The sequence below is a fragment of the Naegleria fowleri genome, assembly GCF_008403515.1.
Source record: "Naegleria fowleri strain ATCC 30894 chromosome Unknown tig76, whole genome shotgun sequence".
NCBI lineage: Eukaryota > Heterolobosea > Eutetramitea > Acrasida > Naegleriidae > Naegleria > Naegleria fowleri.
The window spans coordinates 68,744-80,035 of NW_025408008.1; the positions used below are offsets into that span (position 1 = coordinate 68,744).

Consider the following 11,292-nt stretch of genomic DNA (forward strand, 5'->3'; position numbering starts at 1 on the left):
TTGGGCCTCTTCCCTTATACTGTTGTTGTTTTTGTTGTGAGATTTTGTTATTTCATTAATTTAAAATTCGTTCAGTAGAAGAATAGTATTTGATATTACCGTATTGAAAGAGGTGATAGATACTTACTCTAACACCATCGCCTGGGTAAATATTGCCGAGATCTCTTCTTCCTTCATATTCTCTTCCGCTAGCAAATTCAACCCACCAGTTTAGATCACCACTTTCGTGAGCCAATTGAGCTATTCATGATGTATGGTATTATGTTTGAATTTGACGATTTGATGGTTGTTATCATGACCATGTCAACAGCATTGACAGAAAATATATCATAACATATCGAAGGAGTTCGACACTGTCACGTAAGATCATGCTGGAACACTTACCCAAGAAAGCACTTCTTCTGCAGCAAGTGTTGATATTTCCACTCTTCATAGCAGCATTCAAATATGGGATATAAGTAACAGCTTTGCTTGTTCTCAAATTTGGCATGCATCTCATTAATTGAGCAGCAGTCAAACCACCAGCAGTTGGCTTTGGACTGGATGGTCCACTTGGTTTGCTTGGTGATTGTTTTTGAGGATCTCTTCTCGGACAAGAATTGAGTAGCAGCATATCCCAAACCGAAAGCACCTCTGACAGAATGCCACAAATAACCACATCCTCTCACTGTTTTACCAGTGTAAGTGACTTGTTTGCCTTGCGTGAGAGAAGCCAATACTCGTTTATTGGTACATGGTCCCGAACGTATGTTCAATGATTGTGCTAAAAGTGCGACTTCAGAAGTTTGATTTGCCCTAGCGGTTATAGTAATCAAGATTTTTCTGATTTTTGTAATTGAGAAATGGAGGAAAGCCTATTTGGTTTCAGAAAAAGTCCTCATTCATGAAACGATGTCACTTTACAGAAACTTAGTAATGATTAGTGACAATGGAAAATGCTATTATCACGATCTGGTTTTATCGACAGATTAAGGGTGATTTAAACAAATGAAATCGCACAAATCCTGATAGATGAGTTGGATTCACCGTACGCAGATTATTGTTTTGCTTCAATACACTAACAATCATCAAGAAACTAAACACCTTTTTCAATTAATTGTAGAACAATTTGAAGTTTATGGGTAAAAATACAATAAATAAAGCAACATGAACAAAAGTTTAACAACCCAAAACACTTCTAGCACGTCTCCACTTGGCATCTCTGTCAGCCTTACCATTGTATCCTCCGTTGATTCTTCTTGTGATGATATCAAAGTTAGCTTGATCACAATGATCAGCATATTGGTTCAATGAACGAGAATTCCAGAACCAGACAGCAGTTCTAAAACCAACATCAGTGTCAGCAGCTCTGGTTGGATTATTTTCCAAATCAACACCAATGGCTTGACCAGCAGCTCTGTAGTTAGCTCTACCAGTGATTTGAATTGGGCCTCTTCCCTTATACTGTTCATAATGAGGTTCAAATGGTTGAGTTCAAGCATTTGTTGTGTGAATACAAACGATGTATTGTGAATGTTATATATAATTCATCACTACTTACTCTGACACCATCGCCAGGATAGATGTTTCCGAGATCCTTTCTTCCTTCATAAGCAGCACCAGAAGCGAATTCAACCCACCAGTTGAGATCTCCAGACTCGTGAGCAAGTTGGGCTGATTTTCGTTGACGCCAGTGAGTTGACCAAAAATGGAAATTAGTTGACAGCGTTTGTCAATTCACAGTCTTTCAAGATCCACACCAAAAAACTTACCCAAGAAAGCACTCTTTCTGCAACAAGTGTTGATGTTACCAGTTCTCAAAGCATCATTCAAATAATTGATATAAATATTAGCCTTGCTTGCAGACAATCCAGGCATACAAGCCTTCAATTGATCCACAGTAATGCTAGCACCAGAAGAACCACCATTGTTTGACTGTTCATTCAAATATTGAGAAGCAGCATAACCAACTCCAAAGCTGCCTCTAATTTTATGCCAAGAATAACCACATCCGCTCGCAGTTTCACCAATATAAGTTACTGAAGTACCTAGTGAAAGGCTTGTAATCACTCCTTGGTTGGTACATGGTCCACTTCGGACATTCAAAGAATCCGTGTTTACGACCAAAGTAGCTCCGTTAGAAAGCAACGACTCTGAATCAGCAGCGAGCACACAACAAGCCGCAAAGAACACCAACAAGACGGAACAGAGGAAGAGTTTGGACATTTTTTGTAAGGATGATGATTTGAGAGAGTTTGCCCACTTTCAGCTCGTTCTTTTGAATCTTGAATACAGACTTGATGATCAAATGTGCGCGATTATAATAACCAACCAATAGGATTATGAAAAAAATGTGCTTTCGTGAGAGGATAAGAATGATGTGAGGCACCTCCGGTGAATGAGTTCTGTGAATGGACAAAGTGAGACAATGAAGTAGTCAACGCGTTGAATCTCTCTCTTGTCAAACATGGCCATCAAGTGGCCAAAAGAAAAAATGTAATAATTTACAATTCCTAGAAATCAAATACAAACCTGTCGCTAGAGATGTATCTCTTTCGGGAGCTGCCGAAATGTAAAACTTCTCTCCATTAGACTCTTCGATTTCAACAACGAAATACAAAAAAATTGTAAAAGATCATGACGAGAAAGATTGTTCCCACAGTCTCTACCACCTCATCCACCGACTCTGTAAATCAAGAATTGCTTCAAACACCCAACAATTCTGGAAATATTTTGGATAAGAAACCTGTTGCTCTTGAAGGATGGTTTTCATTGAGAGTGGTCATTATTTTAATGATCATTGCTTTACTGGTGACATGTTCAGTGTTGATTTGGTTAGCTTCATTTATTGGTTCCAATCAAACATTTACAGAGCTGTCAAATTCCTTAATTTCTCAAGTTGGAAATAAGATTATTGTGTACTTGAAAGGAGAAATTTCACCCATTTCAGGATTGGCTAAAACGATTGCAGAAGATTTCAACAGTGGTGTTATTGGAAGAAGAGCTCTGAATTATTTGTGGACGAAGAATGAAATTTATCGCTTCTCAGGATTTGGTGTCTATTTTCCAAATGAATTCTATTCATACACGAATTTGACATATTTTAAAAATGGCGTTTCAAACCAACAATTCATCATGTATTATAAACCAGAAGGTATGATTGGAGTAGAGGTGTGGTATGCTAATGAGACTGATGGATCCAAGGTCTCTATTTTTAGTAATCAGACGACACCATTCATTGTGTCACAAAGAGACTACTATGTCACAAGTATGAAATATTTTGATTTGTATCAAAGAGATGGAGTGTATGGGGATACTTATATTGGTAAGTGTAAGAGTGTAACACTTTTTGTAATTGTGACATGCTTGAAACTTTCGCCACCTTTGAATGTCACATGTCAAATTAATAGTTACCAATAGCACCTCAGTGATGTATTATTCTGCCAAGTTATTTGATCCTGTTTTATACGCTGCCAATAAGACTAAAAGCGTGGTTGGTATTTCCAAAGTCAATATTTCTTTACTCTCAATTGAACGGTTCCTTTCGTCATTGAAGCTTCTTGGAAATGGTTATGTCCTGGTCTCAGAATCCTCTGGCATGGTTATTGGAGGTTCTATTAACACAACCGCTCTGAACAAGATATCTCGTGTCTCCTTGTTTGAGTTGACAGATAGAAATGCAGGAATTCTTATGAAAGATATTGCAAACAAATACGGAGCACTATCTAATACCCCAGACAGTTTTCAAATCAATAGTATGGGTGTCGATTATTTAATTTATCGCATGAACTTTGAGCTTGAAAATTTGAGTTGGAATGTTTATATGGTGATTTATATGGAGGACGTCACTAAAACTTCTACGATCAATACTGGTATATCAATAGCTATTGCTACTGTTGTCATTTTCATAGGTCTACTAATGAGTATTGTTATTGGCTACTTAATTACTCATCCATTAAGGTATTTGAAAAACCAGTTTATGAAAATTAAGAAATTCGATCTCGACAAAATGAGCTTCACGTCGTCAAGATTTAAAGAGATTGACTCGATTTATGAAGATCTTCATGACATGGTTGCGTGGCTTAATGAATTCAAAAGCTTCTTACCAGAGGCAATATTTAATCAGTTGAGAAACATGGAGGAAGAGGAGCAAAATATCATTGACCCTCGCAAATCAAATACCTTGCATGAATCGAATTCTAAAATAGCAGTCCATAATGAGCAGCACACTATGGTAGGATTAAGTAGTCACGGATTTTCATTCTCATCTCGTAATGGCAGCAGTCTTATTAATAAGAAATTAGATCCTCATGGTAATTTATTCAAATTAGGATTGATCGAAAAGGAAGTGAGTGTTGTGACGATCCGAATTGTGGACATGTTTAAAAGCGTGACAGTCTCGGAAATCTCTCATGTTTTTGCAAAATTGCCAATGGATTAAGTGTGGTTTCCAAGTCCATGCAAGCTGATGTTCAAGTGCTTGGCGTTGATGAATATCGGCTCTCATTCACACAAGGCAAGAGAAAGCCCAACCTGGCAGCCATGGATGCATCTCTGAAAATTGCAAAGACTCTCGAAAGTGCTTTGAAGAATTTCGGAAAAGCGTATATTTGTATTGGTATTGCGACTGGAAAGACTAATATTGGAAATCTAGGAACAAATCAAATGAGAGTTTACAGTATTGTGGGTCCATTGATTGAAAATTCAAAGAAACTCGCGTCGTTGTGTCACGCTCGAAAGTGTCATATTTTAGCAGATTCAAATTCTGTCTGTGCTGAAGGAAAAAGCGCATTCGTGGTGAGACCAGTGGAGAGGTTGTTAATTGAGAATGAAACCTTCCATGGCTCTGTTTCTTCCATTTATGAAGTCATGAAAGAAAACAATTTTGAAAGAGACGGTAAGTGAGTCAAGCAACAAAGTCATTGTTCTAACGTACCCTTGTGCATAGAATGGATGTATGAGCTAGAACAGCAAAAGACTAACAGTAGATTCAAAGACTTTGAAGCCGCCTTTTCAATATTTGAAGATCGTAATTTGTCTTCCATGTCCAGATAGTATCATTTTTGGAAAGAAATCATGGAATCTCAAAAATTCTTACAACACACTTAGAAAAACACCCTGAAGATGCTGAATCAACTAATCGTATTCTCAATATTTTGAAGGTGTTAAATGACAAATCCAAGTATGAAGGGCATCATTTGGGAACTGCTCTATTGAGCTATCATACTATGATGAAGAAAAAGAAGTTTTGATGAAATCCTTATTCTATCCAATGAATCTCTACACCTGTCTTCTGTTGCCATTGATTAACTTATACTAGTAGTGATTTGCACTTGAAATCAGACAGATTATTTTTCATGTTCAGAGGTTAATAATTGTGAGTAATAGGAAGAATTTGGATCAGAATTTGCTGACATTGGTGTGCTCTCTATTTGTCCTTTTTCATGTTTGGCTTTTCTGCAAATTAAATAATTCAAGCATTCATAAAAATCTTCCTTATCAAATTCAGAGTACGTTAACCCGTTTGAGATGGCGACAAGCGAAGAATGAATGGCAATGTTAATAACACCAGCAATTAATCCATTGAAAAACCACCTGGTACTGTCGATATAACCATATAACAGAAAGAAAATAGGAAACAAGACACGGCAAACAACCCTACAAATTTCAAAAACTATTAGAGAATTCGATATGGCCAAAAAGTAAATAATTGAGTCACAACGAAAACAGTTACTTACGGAAGAGTTGAAAATGTCCACATCTGAAATTTGCTTCATTGCCCAATAAATCCATGCTGATGAAATGACGAATAAGAATACAGTCCCTGCAGACATTGCAGCTGAGTAGTAGGAGAAAAAGTGAACAATCGATTTCAAGTCTCCAAGTATTGTCATGACAATTGGCAGAGCAATTCCAACCAAAATGAACAAAATTGCTAATAGACTGTATAGTATTATGACCATTCTGGTACGTTTGGTCTTGATAAGCAACACCAATGATACCCATCTCAACACCCACGTAAAGAGACTTGCAAAAACCATAGCAATTCCCATATTACCAATGACGGTAGATGTAGTACTTGTTGCGTAGGCGACTTCAAATATACCTGCAAAGTTAGTACAAACTCGCTTAATACCACACTTGATATCGTCACTCCGTTGAGTATTTTCTTTCGCTTGATACATGTCCTAATTTTTGGAATAAATGTTGAAAAAAGGCCAAGAGCAGTGAAAGTCCATGAAGAATACAGTTCACAGCGCCAATGGCTTGTCTTGCTGCAAAATTAGAGGGATTATTTTCACACTTGAGCGCAAAATAATCGCCATCTATACAATAACAAATGTACGAGTAGTGTCCGAGTAATACATTCGGTTCGATGGCAGTACTGTTAACGATGAACGGTATTCCAAATTGGTAGTTTCCACAGTACGTTATTGAGCTCGGAAATTGATTCAGCATTTCACTCACTTTTTCATCTTTTGAAATACATGTTTTCAAGTTACTTGGACTGTATGAATTCTGTTGTTTGTAGGATCTCAGGGTTCTATCATTCGTACAATATTGACAATAATTGATCCAATCGTATATTGTTGTTGAAAAATTTGTCTCTCTTTCAATAAACGTTACCAAGTCTGTAGTTCCATTAAAGTCACAAAACAGAGCATCACATGATAATTGCAGAGATTCTTTCCATCTTCTCACTTTCGTGCAAACATCATAGCTCTTTCCAATATTCTCAAAAACCACAAAACTATAATACCACACAACTTCACCCGATCTCACTAAAACAGGCTGAATTCCATAATTCGTCCATAACGAAATATTTGAACATCCAAAGTCATCAGGTATCCATTGCTCATTTCCAATCTCTCTTAAAAAACTTCTAGCATTTGTCATGTATTCCGATACATTCCAACAATGATTGAACTTTTGAGAATAATATATTGTTTGATTTTTGGTCCCCTTCCATCATTTCCATCGCATTGGTTGATGATGAAATCATGATGGTCATCACAACAAGCGGAAAGAACAGTAAAAGGTTGCTCATTTTTTATGATGATTGTAAAAAAGCAACTCTCGTTGACACTTTCACATATTGGGTTCAAAAAAGAGTGATCGATCACTACTGGAATTTATTATTCTCGTTCAACTCGGTGACAATCTCTTCAATACTTGAGAGTGCTTTGTATTCAGAAGTGAGAATAAATCTCGAATAGGTGTCATTGAGATTCAGAAGTAGTTCCAAGTTTGCACTTTGAGCAAAGTCTGAAACTTGTTTCAATAATTCATCTGAGGATTGGCCATGATGATGAGCATTCAATTCTTTTCTCACTTTTTCAAACTTTTCTCTTGTTTGTGAAGAAAAATTAATCTCAAAACGAGAACTTGATGAAAAGTGACATTCGTTCCAATCTTCCAATTCTTCGATAATCTTTTGATAGAGATCACGGTCTGCATGTGTTTTCAGTAAATCTTTCAACTTTTCGACTTTGCTCCACATAATCACATTCTCTAACGAGAATTCTAATTTACAAAATTGTTCAAATACTTTTTGGCGCTTGGATTTTTCAAAAGCTTAGAAACATCATCCTGTTCATTCTGATCCATGTTCATAGTTGTTGAAGATGATGCGTCTCTTGTTGATACATTCTTGGAGTTCTTAATAAATGCACCAATAAATACCAATCCACCAAATGAAATGATAAATCCAGCTTCAAATAATGTTTGAAAAACCAAATTGAACGCCAATTGGAGAATTGTGTTCATATCATCGGAGGTAGTTATTTGTGAATAAGTGCTTGTGATTGAGCTTGTTGAGGAGTTTGATAGAACAGAAAAACCTAATGCATAAGCAACAATATAGAACACAATCGATGTGAAAAATATGACAGCCTCTAATCTAAAGAATAATCTGTCATTGGTAGAAAAGAAATGTTGCAATCTTCGTAGGAAAGATGAAGTTGAATAGAAATTCAAATTCACTTGAACACCTTTTACACCAGTTTTAGGAAATGATTTTGTGATTCCTTGTACGAAATTTTCTAATTTGGATGTTTGTGAAGTTGCATTAGATAAGACATCCTTTCCAACATTTTGCATTTCACTCGATATTTGCTTATACTTGAATTCCATATAGATATCAAACAAATAAATTCCAATTAAACATATTGTCATGATCATAACAAACACAAAAAATGACAGGCTCATAATCCATGAATATGTTGTTGATATAATGACACTTGTTCTTGTTAATGAGATGAAAATGACAAAATAAGCAATCACACACACACTCATGGCACAATTTGAAAGCATCATAAATCTCTTCCTGGAAATGAGTTTCAAAAATGGTGACACTTGTTGTAAAGATACTTGTCTCTCGTTAAACATAATTTCGTACATGTATCTGAATAGAATGTATCTAAGGTGATTCAGCACAAAATTCCAAATCGCCAACGAGACCAATGTAACTACAACCATGGCAGACACGTCTCTGATAATATTCACAGAATCATAACTAATGTTTGACGTTCCATTATTAATGCTAAGTGTAATCGAGTCTGAGACAATATTGGAAAAGGCATTTTCTATGAAGAGAGCAATCAGTGAAAGGTATGGGAAAATCCATCGACTCTTAATTGGTTGTTTGGTAAAGATTTGATATTTGACATGATAAGCAATCCGACAAAGATTACTACAATGCAAATGATAAAGATGTATGAAATGATAATTTGAGCCATTAATTGTGGGTCTGATGAGAAGTTTGTACGCGTTGCTTGTGAAAACTCAATAAATGAAGTGAATTTGGTAGTATGATCACATTCACATGTAATTGAATCACTCGATTTCTGAAGTGTGACACATCCATTCGATTTCCATGCCTTCAGGAGTTTGCATTCCAATACATACATATAAAGTTATATTTGAGGTTGAAAGGTTTCGTAAATTGTTCAATTTGAGAAATCATGGAAGTGTTGACAGCTGGAAAGTTCATTCGGATAGGTTTTGACAAATTGGTGAGAGCAGTAATCAACCCATTCTGTAAATATTCCACAGATATAATTGGAGAAATGGAAACACGAACAAATGGGGTAGATGATGATGAATTATTGGTTGATAGGGTGGAATTGCTTGTGAAATTGTTCGAAAGAGATTGAATAGTATTCAACAAATCTTGCGAAGTATCTGCAATGATTGTTGTTGTGGTCGAGTTAAATTCAAATTGTACGGTTTGACTTGGTACGATCTTTGAGCTATATAAATACTTGACACTTCCTAATGATAATTTCTTTCCTGATTGAGCAGTTTTGGAAATTAATGAATCTGGCGTTGCAATGGTGATGCTTCCATTGAGTGCAAGAGGTTGGTTACTTGTTTGATTCGTCAAATCTGGTAATATCACTACCTCGAAAGCTTCATTTTTCAAAACATGTGGGTCTGTCGTGTTTGTCGTCAATGCTGTCACTGAAATCATATTTTCGATTACTGAGCTATACTTGTCATTGGTATATGATTGCAATGCCGTCATGCAATTTGATATAATATCCAACACATCTTGGACCGTATCAATATAACTACTTATGGAATCAACCTCAGAATTGGAAGATTGATTGGATGCATAATTCTTCGAAAGAGAAACCATAATTTTTGAATAATCGCTTATGAAATCAGTAATTCCTCCAACACTCATTTGTGTTAAATCCTTTTTAAATGAAGAAACAGACTTAAATGAGTTGACCAATGACTTGGTATCATGGAGCGATGAAGTATTTGGATTCATGGCACAGAGAGCCATCGTTAGTGAGTCCAATAATTTTTGTTTTTTGAAGTCAATGCATAAAGTAAGGAATTTGTCGATGCTTGTTCCAAATCAACCAATGACAATTTTCTCAAGTTATCAAAAGATGTAAATTCGTCATAGCTTTTGATGATCATTTTGTTCGTGGACCATGAATTGATATTTTGACCATTCAATTTCTTGGCTAACACTTGAGCCGAGTAATTTCCAGCCATGGTGAACACTGGTGGTAACACAATTTCAAACCTTGGAGGAGAAAAATGTTGTCCCAAATTGCGGTCAGTGTGGAAGTTGATAATTGCGGTGTGATTGAAATATTAGAACCACCCACTTCTTGAAATATTTGGTAACTAAAGTTTGCTTGCAAGAGCGAAAGATAGTTTGATATCGTCACAGAGAGTTTTGGCTTTCCTGAAGTATCATTCACATAGGTCGTGGATGGAATGAATGAAATGGTTAGTGTGGGGTTATTTCTCATCGTTGTTGCCGTGATGACAATTCCATCAACAAACAACAATACCAACCACAAAGCGATCGCCAACACAAAGAGAGAACGTGTTAAGCGCTGATGATGACTCGGTTCCTCTCCTGCACCTACAGAGCGTCGGTGGTTGGTTGACATTCCTTGGTGGACGATGTCAAAGATATTTTTTTGTGAGATGCGAACAAAGTTGGATGATTTTTTTGCGACTTCTAACAGATCAATGGTCGCGGACAGAAGGAAAAAGGAAGGCCTCAATATCCTTCTCCATGAAAATGAAAATTTTCTTTCAGATAATAAGAACAAATAGTTGTTTCATCAATAGTTTGAGTTATATGGTTTGTCCAAACATTATTTCACACTTAGGTTGCATGTAAGTTTTATTCGTTTACAAGAACCATTACTAGAGCCATCATGATTAATGCTAAAGTTGTTGCAACAGAATAGATACTACCAAATTGTAACGATCCGTAACTTGCTGCTGTACTTCTCGATAGCTTTGGTGAACCATATGAACTTCCATCTCTGGTAATCTTATTTGAGAATTCAATAGGCCTTTCATAAGCATTGACCAGAGCTTTCTTTGAATCTACAACCTTAATAAATGTTTGAAATTCACCAATTTGCGCACTGTTCTTTGCCTGGAATGAAAATCTCAAAACCTGTCCTGATTTGATATATTCCTTTGCCAGAATCGTCATTGTGAACTCTTGATTTGAGACAGTTACAATACTAGCGGTGGTATCCAAAGCTGTCGTTCCATCCAGCAAAGTTATAGGAATCATCGTATTATTCACAAAAGATTGTGGCACACTCAATCCACTAAATCTAAAAACAAATCTCTCTCCATAGAAATGTCTTACTGGAGCCCATGTCACAATTTTCACAACATAATTCGAGATTGTTGAGAATTTGTTATTTTCAATGGTGAGAGAGGCACATGGAGAATCCGGAAATCTCGCAACGCTACAATGAATGATAAAATCATTGGGCATCCATTTCGCCGGAATCATTGACATGTTTGTTCTTGCACTCG

General features: G+C 36.3%; 8 protein-coding genes across 8 annotated transcripts in view; 2 read left to right on the top strand and 6 right to left on the bottom strand.

The window, feature by feature from the left end:
- Positions 1-55: 55 nt before the first annotated feature.
- Positions 56-613, bottom strand: FDP41_010176 (uncharacterized protein; the record flags this gene model as incomplete). Its single annotated transcript, XM_044700445.1, has 2 exons — positions 56-240; positions 385-613. 2 exons carry the CDS (start codon positions 611-613, stop codon positions 56-58), a joined length of 414 nt encoding a protein of 137 aa, XP_044556286.1.
- Positions 614-1,158: 545 nt separating this feature from the next.
- Positions 1,159-2,205, bottom strand: FDP41_010177 (uncharacterized protein; the record flags this gene model as incomplete). The annotated part of the gene is made up of 3 exons (XM_044700446.1): positions 1,159-1,443; positions 1,541-1,653; positions 1,752-2,205. The coding sequence occupies 3 exons, from the start codon at positions 2,203-2,205 to the stop codon at positions 1,159-1,161; spliced, it is 852 nt and encodes a 283-aa protein (XP_044556287.1).
- A 411-nt stretch (positions 2,206-2,616) lies between these two features.
- Positions 2,617-4,420, top strand: FDP41_010178 (uncharacterized protein; the record flags this gene model as incomplete). The annotated part of the gene is made up of 2 exons (XM_044700447.1): positions 2,617-3,304; positions 3,390-4,420. 2 exons carry the CDS (start codon positions 2,617-2,619, stop codon positions 4,418-4,420), a joined length of 1,719 nt encoding a protein of 572 aa, XP_044556288.1.
- A 17-nt stretch (positions 4,421-4,437) lies between these two features.
- Positions 4,438-5,034, top strand: FDP41_010179 (uncharacterized protein; the record flags this gene model as incomplete). The annotated part of the gene is made up of 2 exons (XM_044700448.1): positions 4,438-4,876; positions 4,928-5,034. 2 exons carry the CDS (start codon positions 4,438-4,440, stop codon positions 5,032-5,034), a joined length of 546 nt encoding a protein of 181 aa, XP_044556289.1.
- A 293-nt stretch (positions 5,035-5,327) lies between these two features.
- On the bottom strand, positions 5,328-6,876 carry FDP41_010180 (uncharacterized protein; the record flags this gene model as incomplete). Its single annotated transcript, XM_044700450.1, has 2 exons — positions 5,328-6,167; positions 6,448-6,876. 2 exons carry the CDS (start codon positions 6,874-6,876, stop codon positions 5,328-5,330), a joined length of 1,269 nt encoding a protein of 422 aa, XP_044556290.1.
- Positions 6,877-7,102: 226 nt separating this feature from the next.
- FDP41_010181 (uncharacterized protein) lies at positions 7,103-7,480 on the bottom strand (the record flags this gene model as incomplete). The annotated part of the gene is made up of 1 exon (XM_044700451.1): positions 7,103-7,480. The coding sequence occupies one exon, from the start codon at positions 7,478-7,480 to the stop codon at positions 7,103-7,105; it is 378 nt and encodes a 125-aa protein (XP_044556291.1).
- A 23-nt stretch (positions 7,481-7,503) lies between these two features.
- On the bottom strand, positions 7,504-9,757 carry FDP41_010182 (uncharacterized protein; the record flags this gene model as incomplete). The annotated part of the gene is made up of 2 exons (XM_044700452.1): positions 7,504-8,762; positions 8,887-9,757. The coding sequence occupies 2 exons, from the start codon at positions 9,755-9,757 to the stop codon at positions 7,504-7,506; spliced, it is 2,130 nt and encodes a 709-aa protein (XP_044556292.1).
- An 879-nt stretch (positions 9,758-10,636) lies between these two features.
- FDP41_010183 (uncharacterized protein) overlaps positions 10,637-11,292 on the bottom strand; it is a gene marked incomplete at both ends in the record, with an annotated part of 3,431 nt that continues 2,775 nt past the window's right edge. The window contains 2 exons of the mRNA XM_044700453.1: positions 10,637-11,222; positions 11,290-11,292. The exon at positions 11,290-11,292 is cut by the window's right edge and continues 359 nt beyond it. Of these exons, the coding sequence (XP_044556293.1) occupies positions 10,637-11,222; positions 11,290-11,292 (589 nt within the window). The remainder of the gene's footprint in view (positions 11,223-11,289) is intronic.